General features: G+C 39.2%; 3 protein-coding genes across 4 annotated transcripts in view; 1 reads left to right on the top strand and 2 right to left on the bottom strand.

Moving 5' to 3' along the window:
- Window positions 1–7244, top strand: part of DNAJC17 (DnaJ heat shock protein family (Hsp40) member C17) — a 32849-nt gene extending 25605 nt beyond the window's left edge. The window contains exon 11 of the mRNA XM_007430072.4: window positions 6751–7244. Coding sequence (XP_007430134.1) covers window positions 6751–6873 — 123 coding nt within the window. The 3' untranslated portion in view covers window positions 6874–7244. The remainder of the gene's footprint in view (window positions 1–6750) is intronic.
- On the bottom strand, window positions 276–5489 carry CUNH15orf62 (chromosome unknown C15orf62 homolog). The gene is made up of 2 exons (XM_007430071.4): window positions 2942–5489; window positions 276–1455 (listed from the first exon to the last, which is right to left on the bottom strand). Exon 2 carries the CDS (start codon window positions 1355–1357, stop codon window positions 827–829), a length of 531 nt encoding a protein of 176 aa, XP_007430133.1. The 5' UTR covers window positions 1358–1455; window positions 2942–5489; the 3' UTR covers window positions 276–826.
- A 570-nt stretch (window positions 7245–7814) lies between the features above and the next one.
- GCHFR (GTP cyclohydrolase I feedback regulator) lies at window positions 7815–18773 on the bottom strand. 2 transcript variants are annotated; one of them, XM_007430069.4, is made up of 3 exons: window positions 18617–18773; window positions 11114–11208; window positions 7815–8626 (listed from the first exon to the last, which is right to left on the bottom strand). In XM_007430069.4, the coding sequence occupies exons 1-3, from the start codon at window positions 18650–18652 to the stop codon at window positions 8446–8448; spliced, it is 312 nt and encodes a 103-aa protein (XP_007430131.1). In that variant the 5' UTR covers window positions 18653–18773; the 3' UTR covers window positions 7815–8445. The 2 variants fall into 2 exon arrangements, with proteins under 2 accessions (XP_007430131.1, XP_088001595.1); XM_088145469.1 differs by lacking the exon at window positions 18617–18773 and adding an exon at window positions 12499–12630.
- Between the last annotated feature and the right edge of the window lie 3946 nt (window positions 18774–22719).

Raw genomic sequence — 22719 nt, 5'->3', positions numbered from 1 at the left:
CTCTAACTGATGCTTACTGTAAACCACATTGATGCCTGCAAATGATTGCTGGTAGTAGATATAGTGGTTGATATAGTAGGGTAGCCTGTCTGCCCAATCTAACACCTTTCAGATGTGTTTCATCACAGCAAGGATCAAGTTGGGTGGGACTATTAGAAGCTGCAGCCCAACATTTTTTGAAGATGCCAGCCTGGAAAGGGTAATACAAAGATTTTCCCCATTTACACTGTTAGATGAATATTTGTCACTGGAAATTAAAGAAGGTGCAAAGGAAATAAAGTAAATTTGTTTAATAAAGATTAGTTTATACTTTCTCTTTCACATTTTATATCCATAGTATGATGTAGATGCAGTTAATAATATAATTTCATTCCCCCCTATTGAAGGAAGAAATTACAGAAACTCTGTATTGACACAAAGGAAGATAAACTTCATATTCAGAGTTTCCATTTCACTTATCGATGGATCAGGGTTCTTGCCCTCTGTGTCTAAAGTAGCCTTATGTACAACAGCTGGCCTCTGAGATATTTTATTTTACCCAAACAAATCCATGCATTCCGTATGATACAGACCCTCTTGCCAAAACCTCCCATTCTCTTGCACATTACACATATGCTCTAGGATTTCTGATTAGTCCAAATATAGCAAGTATATTGCCTGCTCATCAAAATGAGATAAAAAAGGAAGATTAATTAATAGTAACTTCTAAGAGATGACACAGTCTTCTTATGGGAAAAGGCCCATTTTAAAAAGAACCAAAAGTAACTTAGTCTATGAATCAGAAGAGCCAGTATGATTAATTCCTTGGTTTTAGTGAGAATTCCAGCTAATTTAACAATAAATTCTGTTTTCTGAGTGTTTGTAAAACATCATCCAGCAGTGAGGGCCCCAAGTCTAGTGTGAAAGAAAAGAAGGGGTCTGATGGATCAAGGGGAGGTTTACTGTGCCTGGAGAGAGTTTCAGAGTTCATGGTTTGGTCCTTGTAAAGTAGGTCTGGGGGTGTTTGAGTAGCCTTGTGAAAATGGCAGGAAGTGCTTAAAAAGGAGATTTCTGTAGAGGAAGATGCTTTGTGGTCTATTATATTAGGGCAGCTGGCACTGTCCAGATATAAGCGAGGTGGTTTGGGAGGTGGCTGTGTTTTAGTGGCAAGGTTTTGTTCACTTTGACATGAAAAATAGTCTGGCTTTTCTTTGAAATTTCTTAGGAACTTCTTTTTGTCATACTGTTCATTGGAGTCTATTGTGTGGCTGTTCTGGTTCAAGATAATAGCCTGATTGTCCAGTTTCTTGTGCCTCCTGAGTGAGAGCCGCTTGAAGAAACCTGAGGACCTGAGAGATCCTCTCTGCCATGTGTCCATGTTGGGAGAAGCAGTAACAAAGTGATGTTTGTTAACTGATCAATAGTCTTCGGGTAAACTGAGGCTCCTGGAGTCAGTGAACTCCTTTCTTCTATTTGCTAGCCAAAGAAAAAAAGAGACATTAACAAGCAGAAATATGTATTCCAAATTAAGAATTGCTTGCATTTTTGAAAGAAGGAATGTGTAAGGAATGTACCAGAAGTAGTTTTCATGATAATTCTCATTGCCCAGGAAATCAGGCTAGAATTCTGCAACCCTCCAAGCAATTAACATTTTGAAAATAATACTGAATAAGTGTTGTGTCTGTTACCAAAGCCCAAATGTAAGAAAATACTGTGCATCTTAAAACTAACAGCCAGTAGAAAATGTATTTCAGAATTAAAAGTTTTATTACTAGTATTTTTATTTGGTATGCATTTATATCTAAGCATAGCACAAGACTTACAAGATATTTGCAATTAATAAACTCCAGGTTCTTTTATTCTCTTACTCTTCTGAATGCTTATTCAAAGTCCAAATTCACAGAATTACAATAGAGGCCCTTTCAAGTCAAGCTTGATTCCTCGTGATTTCTTGGACATGTCTATGTAGTTTTCCCAGCAATAATTCAAAAGTGATGCGCTATTGCTTTCTTTTAGGATATCTTCCTACTTCCCTGTTCAGCCTTAGTATTTCCTGGTGGTCTCCCATCTAATATTAGCCAGGCTCAACTCTGCTTAGTTGTCTAGGTACTACCACATAGCTAGACATTTACAGCTAGTGCTTATAAACTTAATAAACATCATAGGTTTAAATTCTACCTGTACTGGCAAAAAGTATGACATTCTTTGGGAATGAGCTTATTCCCTAACCTATGCCATATTGGTAAAATTGCTTTTGCATTGGTTCAGGTCATCTTTCTATTTCATTAGATTGTATCTCCCCTATTCTACACTCAAGCCTCCTCCTCTGTTATCCCAGTTTCCAGTGTCTCTTCCACAGCTTTCTGTAAATGCCTGTCTTTCTCTCCACTTCCTCACACTCACTTCAGTTCCTATTTTCCCTTTCGTTGCTCCATAAACTTGCAGCAGCTTTACTTATTCTGTTCATCAGGCTTCTCGCTTTTCTTTATGTCCCTTCTTAAGGTCAAAAACTAATGTCTAACCTGGGCTTGCTCCAGCTGACCAGCATATCAATAAGTTGTCTTCCCCATCTTCTACTTGTCAGTCTATGGCGTCTCCCTCCATTTGCACTGACCAGCTGATGCTGATTGAATACAGCAGCTAGGCAGTTAAAGAGCATAAGGAAACCTCCGGTTTCTTATTTGTGGCCTGCCATCCCTACAATAGCCCATCTTTACCATGGAAAGGTATTCTGTGTCTTGGCTTCCAAAATGTGCTGATAAATCAAAGTTGAATGAAGGTAGAAATATTTGTACAACGCTTCACTTGGATCCTAGAGTGAACTGTCACAATAACAAAAAGTATTCAATTTTCTACTTGGCCCCTGAGAGATAGGCATCTATTAGCAAAAATACCTGAAGGATTTATAAATTAATTGTGGCCTTGAGCTTTAAACAAAATAAAATTTAGAATTAATACTTACGGTGAGATGGGCCAGTAGAGAAGCAGCCAAGTGGGGAACATAGAAGGAAGGACATCCTGTTCAGTGCACATTGTGGTTTCGTTCCTTGGCAGTAGTTGAAAGATCAGAGCATATTTTCAGATTTGTTTCAAGCACCTTTCCTTCAATGTTACTTTTCACTTCTCGCTCAGCCACTTGTATGTTTTGTGGGTGGTAATTCCTTTGTGTGTGTTCTGTGCTGAGCCCTTGCTGACTCAGTCACATCAGAAACTGGGATTTATACTATTAGCTAATTGCCTAGGTTACAGGAAATAGGTGTGTATGGCTCTGAAGCATCAGCCCACATACTTTGCCTCAAGAGAAATCACAGCTTCCGTGAACTTGGAACCATTTTTTAATTCTTTAGGAGTGCTACTGGAAGAAGGTACAGATGAGGAAATGAAAGAGCATCTAGCAAATTTAATTCTGTTGGCCAAGCTCCAAATACAAGAGATTTATGTAATTCCACATACGGTTGCAAATAGAATGTCTCTTCCTCCCTTCCCCTCCCCCCTACTGAAACGAGCATGGGGCAATAAGACATAGAATTCTAGTGCGGGTGACTTACATCCAATAACATGACAAATGGTTAGGAAAAAATTATTTTAAGTCGTCTTTGCCCACATTTTTGTCTAATGCTTTTGCTTCTCCATTGAACTTGATCTTATCTTCTCTCTATGGTAAAAAGCTGAATTTTCTTGGATTCAATAACAATTTTTCAGCTATTCAAGTTTTTTTTAATTCTGGATATATGGCTCTTTTTAACATCACCTTTTTGTAAAGAACCTTATAAGAGTTTATTTTGTTAAAAGGTTATTCTTTCACCCTTCTTTCCTATTGTCAACATCAATCAAAATGAGACTTGAATCAACATTGTTAGCGTATCAACAAGATAAATTCTAATTTAATCTTGCCTTCATTAACTTATTCTATGCATAACTTATGCATAGAAATATTTTTCTAGACACCCTAATGAGAATCAGTATGATGTAGTAGCTGACATTTGGGTATAGATACCCTGAAGACTGTTTCAATCTCTGCTCATCTATGAACCTTGCTGGGTTACAGTCTCAGCCTAAAATCAGAAGTGTCTGCAGTGTGGCACTGTGTATAAATGTCTAATTTCCTTGGAGCCAGGATAAATTTCCTGCTACTGCAGTATAATAGGAAGTACTAATGCAGTTTCTTAATAGCTCTAGGAGCAAAGGTTTCAATACCTTAACTTTAACAAAGGAATATCAGATCACTTTTATTTATCACAGGTCAATTGCCTATTGTAAATATTCATATAGAGAAAACTCCAGTATCAAAATTAATTAGCTGCTTCCTTAGATAGCAAGAAAAGGACAAGACATATTGTACCGATATCTGTCAATCTTGGAAATGATGTTCCTGCATTAAGATTTCCTAAATCTTATTTAATATCCAACAAAACAAGTGAATCAACATTCTGAAAACTGTAATTCCACTACTCAGACTTCTCCATTATATAGATTCTATAGCAACATTTTCTTACAAGGCCATGTGAGTACATTTGGAACTGATGTAATCCAGTTTCTTCTCTTCTCCATATGGAACCCTCCAACTAATCTGTTTAGCTAGATAATTAACCAAAATACACCATATATATATTACATAGGATATATGCTTTTGCTTATGTAGCATGTGTAGACAATGAGATAACATGGAATAAGGAACTTTGCCTATCTTAAAAGATCTAGGTCAGCTTCTATCTGCAAGAGGGGTCAGGTAGATGCCTCTGGACAATGTGGTGATAACCATTTACTTTTTTTGCCTAGCATCTGATTGGAAAAATCACTGCTTGCAAGTTATCGTTTAAATCATTCTTAATATCTAATGTTAGGCCTGCTGCCTTAATCTTAATCCTAAAATATGATTTAATCTCTCAATCCCATATCCTATGGTAATGAGTTCCATCATAAGAGAAAACTAACCTAAATGTAAGATGTTTATGCCAACATGAAGTTTCCAAAATGCTAGAAGGGTTAAAGCAAAACCAACATAATCTCATAGCACTTTCCATATATATGAACTTTATCGCAGATTGCTTTGGATGGCCATGTTAGACCTACCTTGCCATTCTGTTTCCTTCTTTCAGCCATTCCATTTGTTCTATAGCACTTCATTTGTACCACACCCCAGACCCAGTCCAAAAGGAAAACCGAAGTCCTTTTTGTGGAATTAGAACACTGGTAGATTATTCAGACTTTTCTTCATTTTTGTTTGGTTTTTAATAGTCTTAATGTGGGTGGGCCTGGTACCCTAATTTTGTGAGTGAAATGCAGTGGTGTATGTTTGTCAGGAAAAAGACTCCGCCCCCTTGTACAACTACAGGGTGTCTCTAAAATCTTCTCTGGAAGGAAACAGAATATAGCCTTGGCTCTCCCATCCCGCCTTTTCCAAATGCACCGAAGTTTCTATGGGTAATTTGTCTTCCAGGCTAGTGTTTCTCAACCTTAGCATCTTTTAAGATTTGTGAACTTCAACTCCCAGAATTCCCCAGCCAGCATGTGGGCTAGGGAATTCTGGGAGTTGAACTCCACATATCTTAAAAGCCGCCAAGGTTGAGAAACACTGTTCTGGCCCATAGTTCCACACGTTGTATTGGCCTGTCTCTCAGCGAGCTGATTGGAATTTCCATTGCTAAGTGATGCAGTTGTAAAGTGTGACCACATCGTTTAGCGACAGCAATCCCTGCAGTCCCAGTTGCCATTGTTAACTGAATCCCATGGTTGTTAGGTGAGGCAACTTCCTGCTGGCTTCCCACAACCAAAGTCAGTGGGGAAGCCAGCAGGAAGTTGCAAGTCCCAGGCCAGCAGGCAGGTAAGTGGCCTCTGCTGGATAGGGGAGGGAGTGTGGGGGTGTGCAAGGGTGTGAAGGGAGTGTGAGGGGCATTGTGTGGGTCGGGGGGTGCAAGGGGGTACAGCACAAATCAGGGAGGTTCTTTCTGGGGAAGCCAGTAGGGAGGTTGCAAATGGCGATCACAAGATTGTGGGGAACCTGGCAACCAGTTGTAAGTGCAAACAGGTTGCCAAACACCTAGATCACAATCACGTGACTGCGGGGGTGCTGGGATGGCTGGAACTCCAAAAACCAGTCGTAACCGCTATTCATTCAGCACCATCGTAATTTTGAATGGTCGCTGAAAGAATGGTCATAGGTCGAGGTTTATCTGTATAGCCACCAGGAAAAGTCATCTGACTTGTATATTGTAGGTTCAAGAAATAATATAACGATGCTTTTAACAAATTTGCTGTTCTTGAAACAGTTGTAAGCTTTTCTAAAAAGAATTATAATTTATAAAAAGTTTAGAACTAACAATCTAGAATAATTTGTTCTAAATATCAGCCCTGTTTAGAATGTGGGATCTTAAGCTACTTAATTTTGATAAATATGTATGATTATTAAACATATTGGCACGTACAACAGAAGATACAGTTCCTTTTTATCACTTTCCTGCCTGATGAATAATGCTATGTACTGTGCAAAGTTTGTTTTGCTTGTTAAGAGTTTTAATATCTATAAAGTCTAAGCTTAGTTGAAAATGCCAAGAAAAGTACTTCTTGCTGAGGGCCAAATATACTGACAGTATACAGTAATTAGTAATATTACAGCTGCCCTAACTGTAGGTTCTGGATTTCTATAGACTTCTGAAAAGTACTCTTGTGTTGTGATGGTGATGCTTTCAGTATTTCATCCAGAATAATATAATTACATATGAAAGAGCTAATGGAGCTTCTGAGACTAACTGTAGTCACATTTTTCCACAGGGTTCAGTAGTCTCTGAGAGGGATTATGAAAGTCTTGTGATGATGCGGATGCGCCAAGCTGCTGAGAGACAGAAGCTAATTGAACAGATGAAACAGGAAGATGAAGAAGAATCTTGTACATAGTAGAAGAGGAAACGGCATTATCATGCATTTTTTGCTTATAATTCTTAAATCAATAAAAACTATTGAAGCAAAAACTTCTTACAAACTGCTGTAGATTTCTCGGAAGAATAACTGATCACCCTGATTAAGAGAATATACAAAGTGAAAATTTATTTCAAGAATCTCAATGTATTGCTTAAATTACTCTTACAGCTGGAACTTATAGTAGCAAATCTGCCTTCTTGAAAAACCATATCCCCGCTTGTTGATAACCATGTTTCTCAACTCACTGAAACAATATGAGCTCTACAGCACATTTCCTATGATAGAAAATGCTTTCTACTCATAGCAACTCTACAGATAGATATAACTTTAAAGGCTTACCATGCTCTTTTCTCCAACATACTCTTTGTAAATCTACTTATTTGTTAGATTTAATATACTCTTTTTGTTTAAAAGAGTTCTATGGTTACCTAATTTTTATCTTTATAATAAACCTGTGAGATACATTTGGCTGAAAGCTGGTGACCAGACCAGCTTCATGGCTGAGTTATGATCTGATCCATTTCCCCAATTCTTATCTAGGACTCTAATCACTACTGGTGGTCATTCATAGCCACCCACATCACAAGGAAACTGAACTAATCAGTATTGGCAATGCAATCTAAACAATAATTTCAGTTACAAAGGGGGTTATTTATTTGACACTTCCAGTTCAGCAATAAAATAATGTGAAACTAACAAAGTTCCTTGAATGAGGGAGAAAAGCTGCACTTTTATTAGTGTATCAGTTTCATTACCTGCCAATATATAAGCTGTATATTTTATATTAGTGTAACCCTTCTGGATACTCATTACTTCAGATTTTTGCTCAAGATTTATGGTTGTTGATTGATATTTTACAGAATTTAGTGGCATTTTAAAACTGCCTGGTAACAAACAGCTTGAGACACAATGTTAGGTTGCTTTTGTTACATTCTTTTATTATTTTACCAGCTACTTTAGGAATCGTTTTCAGCAAACATAGTGTAAATAATCCCAACAATAAAAGGACAAATTGGTACAGTTAAAAACTGATATGGGAATATTTATAGAATCTTTACTATTTCAGGACATACATGTAGACATAATGGAAAAAACACATATCACAACCTCAAGATTCTAGTCACAGTCTTGAATGGGAACATTGTAGCATACTTTAAGCACATTATGTAATCAATAGAGATAAATTTGTGTGGCAACATTATCCCTATCAATTTAACAGCCATTTCATGCATGATCATACTTCACTACTGTGTCACACTTGATCTAGCCTGAGACTTGTTAATATAGTGAATTTAATGCCAAGTTGTCATAGCTCAATAATTAAAGTGGAGATAACTACTGTAATACTGCCAGTTTCAGATTGGCATCTGAAATAATGCTCAATAGAGATTCATCTTTTCAAGAAAGTTCCAGCCCCCAAAGCTGAGAAGCTAATGGCTCCCCCCATGTTTCCTAGAACGATCTTGTAGCAGGGTCCCTATTTTTAAAGCCAGGTTGTGATAAAGTCTTGCTTCAAAATGCCTGAAAATGAGCAATGCAATTTCAGGCTTAGGCTGGGTGGTTTAAAGCAATATGTTGGGGAGGGAGAAAATCAGAATTCTCTGTCATTTGTTTGTGAAGACACCACACCAATGTCTGCCCCACTCCTGTCATGCTGATCACCCGATAACCACATTTCTCCAGCTTGTCCAAGACGATCCGTGGAGCATCCTGAACATAATATTCCCCGCTGTTGTAAAGAAGATACATAAAAAATGAAAAGAGGTTCAGTTTTTCAAACAATTTCAAATGATTAGTGTCCATATTGATGAGAAAGTCAAGTGAATGCTGAGACTCTAAGAACAAATATGTAAAACCAGAAAGTTAATTGAAAGGAAAGGCTAAACAGAAATTTAATATGTAGATCAGAGTTTAATATTAACTTTTGGATCTTTGCTGCCCTACATTTCTGAAAGCTTGGGGGAATACAAGATTTCACACCCAAGTTTTGAAAAGTAATGGTGAAGGAGCCTAGAGGCAGCTTTATTCACAAAATTACCTGGTGAAGAGTTCTAGAGAGTTAAAAGCTTGCCCATTTTTTATATACTTGGTCCTAATAAATTACTCAAAGATTATTCATAATATTTATAACAATTTAAATGTTATGGGCTGGTTACAAATACAGCTCTACCCTGATCTTTGATATTTTACAGGCCATTCTTTATGGGATTTGTACTTGTGTTTTCATCTGTGAACCGATCCTTCCAGGCTAGTATTTTTAAATGCAGAGTTTGCAGCCACAACAGTACATCCCCCGAGACTCTTCATTTTCCTCCTCTTCTGGTTATTTATGTGAAAGGAGGAGGAGGTGGTCACCACCACAAAACAAGAATGGAAAGGAAAGCAAATGTAGCAGAGGCATTAACGGGGAGGGGCAAGAGGGGGACAAAAGCAGTGTGCCATTGGGGCACAAGCCCTGCACCTTTCTGTATGTGCATCATGATGTTGCACCCACATATAGCACCCTCAAGGCCCCGAGTATGTTAAATGCCCTGTTTCTTGGCTATATTGATAACTATGGTGATAATTTTTTTTCCAGCTGCCATATATATTTATTTTTGTATTGTACTGTAATTGTTTTAACTGTTTTTATAACTGTTTGCCGCCCAGAGTCACTTGGTTGAGATGCACGGCTATAGAAATTAAAATAAATAAATGAAATAAAATAAAATAAAATAAAATAAATATGAAAGAGACAAAGCTTATGGCATGATACTACTTTTGTCATGTTGACAAAAGCACCCAAGCCTGCATCTTACCGCTACTGAATGTAGTAAGAATTAAAACAGATATACAGTATTTAAAGATACCCGAGCCAAAGCAAGTATTTCTACAAGTTTTAGAAGAAGCTCTCAGGTGGGACTCCTTATATAATCCAAGAAAAAAAGCATAGATTTACTTAAAATGGGCTTATGCTAATTTTCCTCCTATGTGCACAATTACTATAACTTACATTAAAACACAACATAGCTCACCATAGTAACAGGAAAAGAACCCACGGGCCTATTCAGACTGCTATCCAGGGGGTATATTCAAGGCCTTTTGCCTTTCCATTGGCCTGCACAGCCCTTCAAAGAACAGATACCTTCAAAGAGAGACCTCTTCTGACAATTTTCCAAATAGAAGAATCATCTTCAAAGCAGGACCTATGATTATTATACACTAGCTTCACCCTTGAGCTTTTAAGCTTGCTTGCATGTAAAACCTATGAAATCACTAACAATGGAAAGGCAAAGAACAGAAACATCAACATGATGAAAAGCTTAGCATGACTTATAAAAAGGAATGCTTTTGAACTACATATTGTCATCTCTCTTCTTCACCATATTTAAGTGCTAATACCTGTGGGGAAAAGTTAACAGGAAAGGAAAACACTCCTTACTTCTCATCTTCAAATCTAAAACACGGTCTTCAGCTGATTTTACATTTTTTCTAGTTCTTCAGAAATAAATAGTACCCTGGAAAGTGACCCAGTTCACATACTGCACTAGGCCAGGCCTTGTTTCATTCATAGTTTGTTCAGTAAGGAACAACAGGCTGAGTTGAACTAAGATATAAATAATCGTTTATAAACCACAATGTCTGGGTTAAACATAACATCTTAAGCCAAAACAACTATATTATAACTTAACAAGATGTACATTTATGTCCACATTTATTTACAGTGTTTCAAACTAAATATTGTAGATGATATTTTGCACTTCAAACTCACACATACACTTATAATGAAAACAGATGGCATAAAACTGGCAGGAGGCCAATACATTAGACTGGAAGACAGGCCCAAGCTGGAGTAATGATGGGGATTGAAGCAAGAAAAGGAAGGATTGAGGGCAAATGGCGTAGTCACTGCACCTGGATGAAATTTTCTCTGGAGTATCATTAGAGTAAATAGGGTTCTAGTACTGTTATTGTTGTCATTTGGGCTTTAATTTAAATTAATGAAAAGTTCAGGAAATGCAGCCATTCTAAAGAATGCACACAATTTTCCAGAGCAGAGGAATGAAGATGACAAAGAGGTTGTGGCTAGGAATATATAGCTCCTTAATGAAAGGTTTCCACACAACTGGACACCAGATCTGGGAAAGCTCTCTTGTGTTGTCAAGATTACTGATTAACAAACAGTGATGTAAGCAAGAAGCAAAAAGAAGAATGAAATTCCCATTTAAATACTTACAAATGATTCCCCAGCACGTTTCTTTTAGTGGCCCCTAGATAGAGCATCAAATTTGGATCTGAATGTTCATCACCAACTATTGTGGGTCCAACTTCCTGAAGAGAGAAATGACCACTTCTGTTATGAAAACCACATTAGCATCATGCCATTATTTCATTCTGCCAGTTATCCACTGGCAACATTTGAACACCAGATAATAAAGATACTTAGCAGAAACAGCAGTTCAAGATGGTTTGCAAAAGTCTCCAATACTATACTTTTGTCTTCAGGTTGAGATTGGCATACTACCACTCAACTTCACACATGTACCCATATTAGTACATCCAAATTTACTACAATGCATTTTATTTTTTTCCTTTTTGTTGTATTGTTATGAGTCTTGACAGAGAGTCATTTTGGTGTAGTGGTTAAGGCATCAGGCTAGAAACCAGGAGACCATGAGATCTCGTCCTGCCTTAGGCACAAAGCCAGATGGGTGACCTTGGGCCCGTCACTTTTCTCTCAGCCCTAGGAAGGAGGCAATGGCAAACCACTTCTGAAAAGCCTTGCCAAGAAAACTGCAGGAACTCATCCAGGTAGTCTCCGAGAATCAGACACAACTGAATGGATTAAAAATAAAAAAAAAGTCTTGATATATTGTATTATTTCAGTACTGTGACGCTTATATAACATAATTAATGATTACTGACATTCTATTATTTAGATAAAGTATTGAAAATAGAGAAATAAGATATTCTATCAAAATTAGTTACAATTTATTATATCAATATTACAAGCATTAAAATTGTTTAGCTTTTTCATTCAAAGTTGAGTATTAGCACTGAAAAAGAAAACCAATGCGACTTGGATCAAGGTATTTGTTATATAATAAAGGTTTCATTCTTAAGCTATTTAGTTAATACTAAAATCTCCATTATATTGCTTTTTTATTTTTATTTACACACACACACACACGCACGCACATACGCGCACACACACACGTTGATAAAAGGAAAAAATAGATGAACAGAGAAGATTTAATGCTACAATGCATTTTAAGTAGGAATAGCACCAACACTATTCAGAACATGACAGCTACTTCCAACACATTTGCCAAAGAACTCCACTGGCATCCAGTTTGTTTATATTACTGATCTCAATGTATTAAGCATACTCTATATCACTGGTTCTCAACGGGGGCGGTACTGCCCCCCAGGGGGCGGTAGGAGGATGCTGAGGGACGGTGAACTTGTTTTGGGCGGTAGGGGGGCGGTGGGCATGTTTTGGGCGGTAGAGGGGCGATGAGCATGTTTTGGCATTCAAACTTAATTTTAAAACTCCCAAAAAAATTTATTAAATCGATTATCCGGTTTACACCATTTGTACCAGCAATAAAACGAACTTACACGACGGCTGCCCTCACGCACTTCTAAGAATGGTGAGACGAATTTGTATTCTAGGTAGGATGACCTTGAAGAACTCGACACTACGATTCTTCTCCGATCCCAACCAGTACAGCGCATGCGTCAGCTGTTTTCCCACGTGATTAATCACAGCGTGTGCATCAGCTGTCTTCCCGCACGATTCCCGCGCGATTAATCGCAGTGTGTGCGTTGAGCGTCCTTTCAATATGAATGTTTGATTTGACCCGTGTTTCTTGAGTTGCTTTTCGTTCGCTTCATTTCTGTTTTTTCCCCTCAGTTTCAATTTACTTTCATTGTTTATTTGGCCAGTCGGCTAGGTAAGTGCGCTTATTAGTTCTTTATCGTGGTCGTGAATTATTAATTTTGAGAAATAGTTATCTTTCCCTCATCATATTCCCTCATCAATCGCCTCTACCCAGGACTGTGGACTATCATCAAAAAAATTTTAATTGCCTTCCCTTCCTCCTACCTTGTCGAGCGAGGATTCAGTGCTGTGACTGATCTAATTACAAAAAAGAGAAGTCGACTCCAAATCGTGGAAAGAGGGGACTTGTGCCTTCATCTCTCTAACAATATTGAACCGAACATTCAGAAACTGGCTCTGAACCATCAAGAACAACCATCCCACTGACATAATCAAGCATGTTTCATTGATATTACTCTTTTAGCATATTTTTTGCTGTTTTTTTTAATTATCTAATTAAGAATAAAGAATTTTTAAACATTAAAAAAGCATTTGCAAAAAAAATAAAAAAATAAAAAAAAAGAGCATCAAAAAAATAAATAAACGTATTTACAGCATTTTGAAATAAACGTATTTACATAAAAGAGCATTTAAGCATTTTTTTTTGCATTAGTCATTTTAATTTTAATAAAAGGAATGCAATTACCTTCCAGGGCAAAAGTATCGAGTTAAATCGAACAAATTTGGTGTGTAAGTCTACTGAAAAAAATTACTTAAAATTTTTGCCTTTTATAATTCAGTAACTCCCCCCCTCTCCCCATACCCTAAATTACAGGATTTTCACAAAGGGTGGTATTGAAAAATTTTCCGCTCCTTAGGGGGGCGGCAACTTCAAAAAGGTTGAGAATCACTGCTCTATATGGTTTGAAATCAAGATGTCTGATCAGTTGCCTTCACCCATAGGAATTTGGCTATTCATTAAAATCAGACCCGGGGTTACTTCTGGTAGATGGGCGGCTATACACATTCATTTAATAAATAAATAAAACCACAATACTACATCTGCAGCTTACTGACACTTTAAGATGTCAGTAAGCTGCAGATGTAGTACACCACCATTGGCAGCAAAGCAGCCAATTTTGGGCAGCAATTTTTTTTGCTCACTCTAAATGAGGATAAGAGTGGGAGCCTGCTGGGGGGCAAAGCCTTCTCATTTCACCCTTAATATAAAAGGCATGCTGCAGGTCCCATCTGCTAGAGAATTATATTTGGCAGGTCCCAGGAGGCAGGCCTTCTCTGCTGTGGTGCCTGCCTTGTGGAATCTTCTCCCCCTAGAAGTGAAATTAGCTCCATCCCTCTTAACATTCTGCAAGTCCTTCAAGACCTGGCTATGTGATCAGGCCTGAGGGTCCCAGGGGACTGGGGAGATTTTGCAATGGTTCCCTTATTAATTTTATCCCCTCCTGTTTTGTGTGCTTTTATAGTTTTTTATTTATAATTGTTTTTATGTATTTATTATTTTTAAATGTTGTATGCCACCCAGAGTCACTTTGTGTGAGATGGGCAGCTATATAAATACAATGAATGAATGAATGAATGAATGAATGAATGAATGAATGAATGAATGAATATACCAAAATGTCCTAAAATCATGCCCCTAAAAATCAATTAACTTGCTTCCAAATTTTCATGATACAATTTCAGGCCACTTTTTCACAGAATTATAGAGCCATAAGAAGCTATTTAGGCTATTAAGACCATCCCCCTGCATTGTGCAGAACCTAACTTAATATATTCCTGACAAATGGAAGTCCAACAATTGCTTGAACATAAGAACATCAGCAATGCCCTCCTGGATTGGACCCCTGGCCCATCTAGTTCAGCAGTCTGTTTTCACAGGAGCCAATTAACTGCACAAGGAAGCCCACAACTCTCCCAGCAGATGGCCTTCAGAGACAGTCCCACTGCCATCCAGGCTAAGAGCCATGGATCCCTATGACTTCCATGAATTGGTCCAACCCTTTTTTGAAGCCTGCCAAGTTGGTAGCCAGTAACACGCCTCATGGTAGCGAATTCCGAAGTTAAGTTACACATTGTATAAATCTCCTTTTGTCTGTCCAGGATTTGATTTCATTGGGTGACTTCTGGTTCTAGTATTTTGGGGAGGGGAAAATAGCTTCACTTTGTTCACTTTATTCACACCACGCATAATTTGGTACACCTCAATCATGTTTTTTGCAACCTTTCTGACATAAAAAGCTCCAAATGTTGCAAATTTTCCTCATAAAGAAAAAGTCTATGATCACCTTAGTTACTCTCTTCTGAACCCTCTTTAGCTCCACTATACCCTTTCTGAGGTGCAGTGACCAGAACTGCAAACCATATTCCTGTTGTGGTCACATCATTGTTTTATATAAGGGCATCATGATACTGGTATCTCTATTTTCAATACAGGCAATCCTCACTTAACCACCATTTGTTCCACAATTGTTCAAAGTTATGACAACACTGAACAAATGGTAGTTATGACTGGTCCTCGAAGTTATGGCCACTGCAGTGCCCCCACAGTCATGTGATTAAAATTCAGGCGCTTGGTAGCCTGCCTGCATTTACAACTGCAATGTGCACTTCAGCTCCCTCCACCTGCCTATCTCCCCTACATCTCTGCCCTTTTGGCCGCCCTGCACTCTGCCACTGCCTACCCCTGCTGCCGCCAGCTGGTGTTCACCATCTTCTTCCTCCCGCTGCTGACAAAGCGTGCCTGGCCAAGGTAATTGCTGGCCCTTTGTGAGGCTTTGCAAGGCCTCCCTGAAGTCTCCCTAGGCCTTCACACAGCCTCACAGAGGCCTCATGAAGGCCTTGAGAAGGGCCAGCAGATGCCTTGGCTGGGTGCATCTCGCCAACAGTGGGAGGAAGGAGATGGCGAAGGTCAGCTGGAGGGGGAGGGGGTGGCATGGGTAGGCAGTGGTGGTGGAGTGCAGGGCAGGGCAGCCAAAAGAGCAGAGATGGGGGAAGATAGGCGGGTGGGGAGAAATGAAGCAGAGGTAAGTACGGCAGGGCAGGAGAAGCATGAGGTCCTCGCCTAATGACGGCTCAATCCTCGCCTAATGATAGCTCGGTCCTCACCTAATTACCACAACCATGACTACCAGAACTGCCATCACTAAGCAGTGCAGTCATGTGATGTTTTGCCTAATGAGTGCTCTGCTTAGCAACGGAAATGTTAGTCCCAATTAGGGTCTTTAAGCAAGGACTAACTGTACTGCTTATTATCCCTAACATGCTCTTGGACTTTTTTTACAGTGGATACATACTATGTCAACACCTTCATTAAACTGTTTACCATTACTCCAAGATCTCATTCCTCATCAGCCACTGCTAGCTCTATCAGTAGTTAGGATTTTTGTAGTGGTAGTTAGGATTTTTGGCACCAACGTGCATCACTTTACACTTCCTCATGTTGAATGACATCTGCCATTTTAACACCCACTACCTAATGTGCAGAGATCCCTTTTGAGTCTCTTGTTTTTACCACTCTGAACAATTTAGTTTCATCCACAAACTTGTCTATTCCTCTAGTCACACCCAATTCCAAATCATTTATAAATATATTAAAAAGTACCAGTCCTAGGACAAAACCCTGGGGACCTCACTAATTACATCCCTCCATTGTGAGAAATGCCCATTTACTCCTACTGTTTGTTTTCTATTCTTTAGCCAGTTGTTTATCCACAAGAGGACCTACCTGCACATCTAGCAGAAGAAAGCCCATCCACTCAGGGGAACTGATTCACAGTTAAATTACTTTCATTTTTAGGAAGCTTTTTTAAAACACTCAGTTGGGATTTTCCTTCCTGCAACTTAAATCCATTATACGCTGCCCAGCACTTTGGGCTGAGAGTCTTTCTTTGAGAGGCCTTACAGATGTTAGTGGGAGCAATCTATCTCCCACAGGCCTTCTGCTCCCATTGCCATCCCTTAAAAAACCAGAAAAAAAGCACCTCCCCTCCCTCACCCCAACACTATCTGTAATGTCTTTACTGGTTGATTGCTAATTATGTTAAGCTCACTTGCAGATTTTTTTTATTTGATACTTAATTTTTTTAGACTTGTTTTAATTTCCTAGCCACAAGAGTTCACTCTTAGGACACAAGGAATGTTTCTTATTTACATAAAATTAAATCAAAATCATTGGCAAAAAGTAGGCAACAATACTGTATTCACTTTCACCTCCTTAGATTCTACACAGGCACATATCATTAAACTTTGTTACAGCTCCCCCAACAGGCTGAACATGAGACAGCATGGGAAGTTTTCAACTGATCTTTTTGAACTAATTTCTGGTTTCTTTCTGGCTTTTGTTCTTTTCTAATCACCACAGAGGACTGGCACAGATCCCTCTATAATAGGGGAAGGACTATTTGCAATTGGGGGCAGCATCTTCTTTTAAATTTATTATTTTCAGTAGCTGACCGCTGCAGTGGATGTAAAGGCTCAACGTTCAGCCAGGAGAGGGGGAGAGTGTCATACAGGGAGAAACTGGAAGTTTAATGCACCCATTTCACTTTCTCCCCTCATTAGTTGCTTGGTTGCTGAAAATCCATAGGAAATCAGTTTGCTGCTCAATTTCTCTGCATAGATTTGGAAGACTCTCCAGGATCCCTGAAGTACGTCTACACATGATCTATGCCAGTGGATGCTGGCTGGGGAATTCTGGGAACTGAAGTTCACACATCTTAAAGTTGCCAAGTTTGAAAAACACTGACCTATACCACACATCCACTGAGATAAGGGACTTTGCTTATTTAGCTTAGGACTTTCCTCCTAAGAGGAGGAGGATGAAACTGCACAGTCCCTGTATCTCTTTCCCCAAGGTAACCTGTGAATAGCTAGAAGAAATCATTAAGGACCATCAGTTTTCTGCACATTTGTAAGCTTGTACGTACATAGATTTTTCCATGTAACACTGTATTGATCAAATGTGCTGTTTTCTATAATCGTGGCTAGTCACATCTGAAATTTACTTAGAAGTAAATTCCACTACAATCAGAGGTTCTTAGTTTCTAGAAAATAGATAGGTTCATATGACAATGGCAAATCTAACAAATGTATCATCATGTAATTGTTTCCACTGTCAGATCCATGATCCCATGAAATGGACTGTGAGTCACAAAAACTTATCCAAACACACACACACACACACACTGTTTAAGGTGCCCCATAACTCTTGATCATTTTTCCTTCAAGAGATTAACCAAACTAGAAGTGGCAACTCTGACACTTTCTAGAGCAGTGTCCTCCAGATGTCTTTGGATCACCACTTCCAAAAGTCCCAGCCACTTCCATTTCTGGAAGGTGTAGTCTCTACACAGCTAGAAGGCACCACACTGGGAAAGGCACTGCTCCAGAAATACTCACAGGTGGACCCTGCCAACATAGAAGGAACATCATCAGGAATCTATTGTTACAAGTGGCATTAATGTATCTACACAACCAAGCAAATGGCAACTGTGAAAAGAAACCAAGATCCAACTACAGAAGTGCATGCAAATTATACAAAGTGACTTGAGATATTTCATCACCCCCAAAGTCACTAGCTCTAAACTAGGCACAAAGGGGGCCAGACCAAAATGCGTCGAAACGTATCTGCATACATACGATCCAAAGAAAGAAACGGGTGTCGATATATTTCGGCCAGGCGAATATTTCCAGAGATCTGCTAGTTCTTTCATTCCTTCTTTTAGCAAAGTAAATACTCCCGCACCCTCCGGGTATCTTCTCCTACATACACTGCCTTTCTTGGCATCGGGGCCAACTGGCTGCAGTTCAACATTCCAGTTCAACATTCCAATAATAACTGCATGATTGATCTTTTTTTTTTTTCCCGTGCTGCAGCCCCAGTCCCACATCGCTCACCATGCGGATCTGAGTGCTGACGAGAACGTACGGCATGATCCCGTTTGCTCCCACCAGGGTGTTCAAGGTGGCCGCCGCCGCTCCAGCTTCTTCTGTTTTCCCAGTTCAGTCCTACACGTGACATCCTACCAAGCCAGGTTAACGCCCTCTACCCGGAGCAGCTAACCGAGAAGGGAGCTGCGTAAGGGCGGGGCTGGCACGGAAAGGCGGGCCGTAAGATACGCTTTTCGGCTGGGCTCGGCGAGGGCTGCGTTAGTGTGCGGGAATGCTGGACCGTGGCCGGAAAAGACTGAGGCAACGTGTACTCGCCCTTCTCTTTGGCGGGCTTTTCTGTTTGTAGAGCTGACCTTTCAAAACAAGTTAACATTTCGGTATTCAGTCAGCAAATAAAACTTCAATTTACCGTCTGCATTTCTGCAGATTATTCATCTTTATGAGAACATTTTTACTGTAAATTGCCGACAGTCGCTCTGCAATGAGATGCGATGTTAAATTTGAAATATAAATAAAATAAATAAACCATCCATAGAATGTTTGTGTTAAGGGATGAGCGGGTGTTACTTGCTTTATAATATAATATAAATATAATGCTTTATTTATATTATTTTATAGCACTTTTTTATCATTCCCTACGCTTCAAATTTGTTTTTAACCCCATTCATCATTGTGCACTTCAGCACCTAATGGATTATGTTCTTGAATGCTTACTGCACCTATTTCCAGGGATCTTAATTTAAAAAAAATGTATGCATCTCATTCACATAAAATCCTAATTAGGATGTGAATAATACCTGATTCTGCAAAAACATGGCAGATATGTGAGGAGTATTAATATTTGGGGGATGGGGGAAAATCGATTCAGTGGAACAAAAGCTGACAGAAGCATCTGTAGGATCCAACATTTTGGTCAAAATGATGAAAGTGGCATCATGCCATTGCACTGCCAGCTTCACTCTTTTCACATTTGCAACATCATGGTCCATGGACCAAAGAGTGGAGCTTGGACCGCTGCTTTCATCATGTGTTTTCTTTTGACTCCCACCTCCACAGACCCTTCTGTGCGCCCACCTAAGAGATAGCACCTACCAAGCGTTGGCTGACTTCAAAAAGCTAAGCAGGATCACACATGGTTACTATTTGGATGGGAGATCAGCAGCAAATAAGGCTTGTAGGTTAGACTGTGAAGTTGAAAAACATCCCAGAAGAAGGTGATAAACCTCTTCTGTACTGTTGCAAAGAAAACTACATAGATTTGCTCTCCTGAAAAGTCAGCTGTAGTGTTTAGTGAAGTCAGTTTGGTGGACTGGCTAAGGTGCTGGGCTAGAAACCAGGAGACTGCGAGTTCTAGTCATCCCTTAGACATGAAAGCCAGCTGGCTGACTTAGAACCAGGGTTGTTGTTGTGGGGAAAATAGGAGGTGGGAGCATGACGTATGTATGCTGCCTTGAGTTGACAAAAAATAAAGGCAGGATAAATCAGTTAAATAACTAAGTCCATAATGCTGGGAAATGTGAAAGGAAAGAGAAGAGAATGGCAAGGTAGATGGACTTGATTACGACAGCAATTAATGTACCTTTGAGAGACCTGAATGGCCAGGTTGAGGACAGATCATGCTGGAGAAAATCTAAGAGTCAACACCTTGACAGCACTTAATCAACAATCAATCAATGGATTTTTCCAGATGGGGGTCAATTCAACATTAACTCAATTCAACATTAACATTTCAATTCAACATTAACAATTAACAATTCAACATTAACATTAACATAACTGAGCCTCCCATTGATCGAGAGCCAGTTTGGTGCAGTGGTTAAGACATCAGGCTAGAAACTGGGAGGCTGTGAATTCTAGTCCAGCCTTAGGCACAAAGCCAGCTGAGTGACTTTGGGCCAATCACTTTCTCTCAGCCCAAAAAAGAGGCAATGGCAAACCACTTCTGAAATCTTGCCAAGAAAATTGCAGGAACTAGTCCAGGCAGCCGCCAGGAGTCAAGAATGACTCGAAGGCATACCCACCCACCATTGATCAGTGAGGACTGGCACTGGTTGCTTACTATCATCTTTTGATTTGGCTTCTTCCTGATACAGTCATGAGTTTGTTGCAGACAGAGACTTTCGGTGACAATCTTCTATCATATTGTGTTGATAACATGCTTGGCTCACTCTGGGAGGAGTACTTAGGAGTCATGCTTAGCTCACTCTGCCTTCCTGCTGCTGGTACCCTGGTTTTGTGATAGGATATGATAACTGGATAAAGGGACCACAATGGATAGAATTAGTGGCTTGCTACCCTGAAAAGTTTCAACATGACTGTTCTTCTTTCTTTTTTTACAGTGAGTAAAGCAGCACAGAATCTTAGCTCAAGAAAGAGGAGTAGATCATCTGAGGAAAATAATAGCCTAAGACACTCATCCTGATGTTTGTGCAGAAGTCTACAGAAGTTTGCAAAGAAACTTATGGTGATTGTTTGCTGTGAGGTCATGATGATTTATCTGCCAGAAAGGAAAATCAAAATACAAATAAAGCTATCATTTACTTGGAAAAAATGCTACAAAAAGCAAATAATCTAAGAAAAACAGTTATCTTTCAGTGTCTATTTGTATTATAAATGCCTTTAAATGAAAATTCAATATATAAATCCTCAAAGTTAAGTTTTTTTGTTTTGTTTTCAGAGGTTTCTAATAATGTGAGGCCCTAAGCTGTAGCTTACTTACCTTTGTCTAAATCTAGCACTGCAGGCAAGTAAGCAAATGCTAAGCCTGGCATTATGAGAAAGCCTGGTAGCTAATTCTTTGGAGAAAGAAGGGTGTGGTCTCCAGATCTAACAACGCTTAAAGCAGATTTAATGCTGTCTATAATTCCTTTTAAATTGCTTGCAGAGAACTTTTTAAAAAGTAGAAATACCTCACTTTGCAAGTGCAACATTGCTCTGTAAGAGTATAGGGAGATTTTAGGAGGTAGTGAGGAATTAGTATGGGTAGGCCCAGTGGTGTGCTGGTAAATATTTAAGAATCTAGCTGTGCTGCTAGCCCCCAAACAGCTGACCAGCATGCCACTTGCCATGGCTATGGTCTGCTCTCAACTGTCTTGCAAAATTCCAGAAAATTTAACAACTGTCTCTCATGGTATAAGCCAGCTCCAGCTCACCACTGGGTAGGCCCCTCCTATCCCCCAACCCCATGTCTAGGAGTCTAGGATGTGTGAAGCCCCATATAGCTGGCAAGGCCAAGGAAGTAAGAATGACACAAATTTTAGTAAGTTATCTTTAAATACTAGCCTGGGATAAATGCAGAATATGGGAAACTATAAGAGGAATTTCTCAGCTTCAGAGTGAGTTAATTAAAGAGAGTTTCTTTGAGGCTGAGTTGCCATATCTGACATGATCTTTTAACTGACTCACCCTCAGCTCTCCTCCAATCTCTCACAGGAGGAGAGATCTGTGTTCTGTTACAAAATTAGGAGATGAGTGAACTTCTCAGGAAGAACTTCCAACTGGCTCTCTGGTTCTTGTTGACTGGTAAAGTAGTAAACATGCTCATTCCAGTAACATTCTGAAAGCCTTAAATACTGTACTGGGGTTCTGCTGTACTTCAGAAATAATTTGAAAAAGGTGTTTCAGGGTATGCAGGAATGCAAATGTAGTACCTGTATGCATGTCTTTAAAACAGCTGCATCTTTTCTTGCTGCTCCCTGTAGCTGTCATATGAAAAAAGCTTCTGTTTGGCAATGTGAGACAGCTGAGTTCTGAAAAATCTGGGGACAAGTAGCTGACCAACTCATCCATGCATGTGCAAAACAGGATATATAATCCCAACCAACCAATAAATTTTGTTTCTCCAAAACTCCTGCATGAATGATGTTACAGTACTTAGTAAGGTAATGAAATATTTGCAACCCAAAAACTAAGCTTGAAAAACTCCTACAATGCAAGATATCAACCCTGAGATACACATTATTGTGCTTAATTAAAATATTGCTATGTCCCCTTTGACCCCTTCAGTGGGTATGGAATGTCATGTCACTTAGTAAGTACACAAACCAATTACTTACTTGCATTTAAACCAAACAGTGAAAACTTAACCTTTAGCACCTCCAACCAAGCTC

Source organism: Python bivittatus, unplaced genomic scaffold (assembly GCF_059951505.1).
Source record: "Python bivittatus isolate LINGU-HERP-01145 unplaced genomic scaffold, Pbiv_v1 ctg000480_np1212, whole genome shotgun sequence".
In the NCBI taxonomy this organism is placed as follows: Eukaryota; Metazoa; Chordata; class Lepidosauria; order Squamata; family Pythonidae; genus Python; species Python bivittatus.
Note: the sequence above shows the minus strand (reverse complement) of the source record. Positions and strands in the feature narration are given on the sequence as shown.

What these genes read in the sequence shown, in the direction of transcription:
- CUNH15orf62 (XM_007430071.4), bottom strand. Translation starts at nt 1,357, where the DNA reads ATGGACACATGGCAGAGAGGATCTCTCAGGTCCTCAGGTTTCTTCAAG.
- GCHFR (XM_088145469.1), bottom strand. Translation starts at nt 12,615, where the DNA reads ATGCGCTGTACTGGTTGGGATCGGAGAAGAATCGTAGTGTCGAGTTCT. An exon ending in TGCGTGAGGGCAGCCGTCGT is followed by an intron (nt 11,209 to 12,498) that starts GTAAGTTCGTTT and finishes TTCTCTCTTCAG; the next exon opens with GAAGTTGGACCCACAATAGT. An exon ending in AACGTGCTGGGGAATCATTT is followed by an intron (nt 8,627 to 11,113) that starts GTAAGTATTTAA and finishes TCTTTACAACAG; the next exon opens with CGGGGAATATTATGTTCAGG.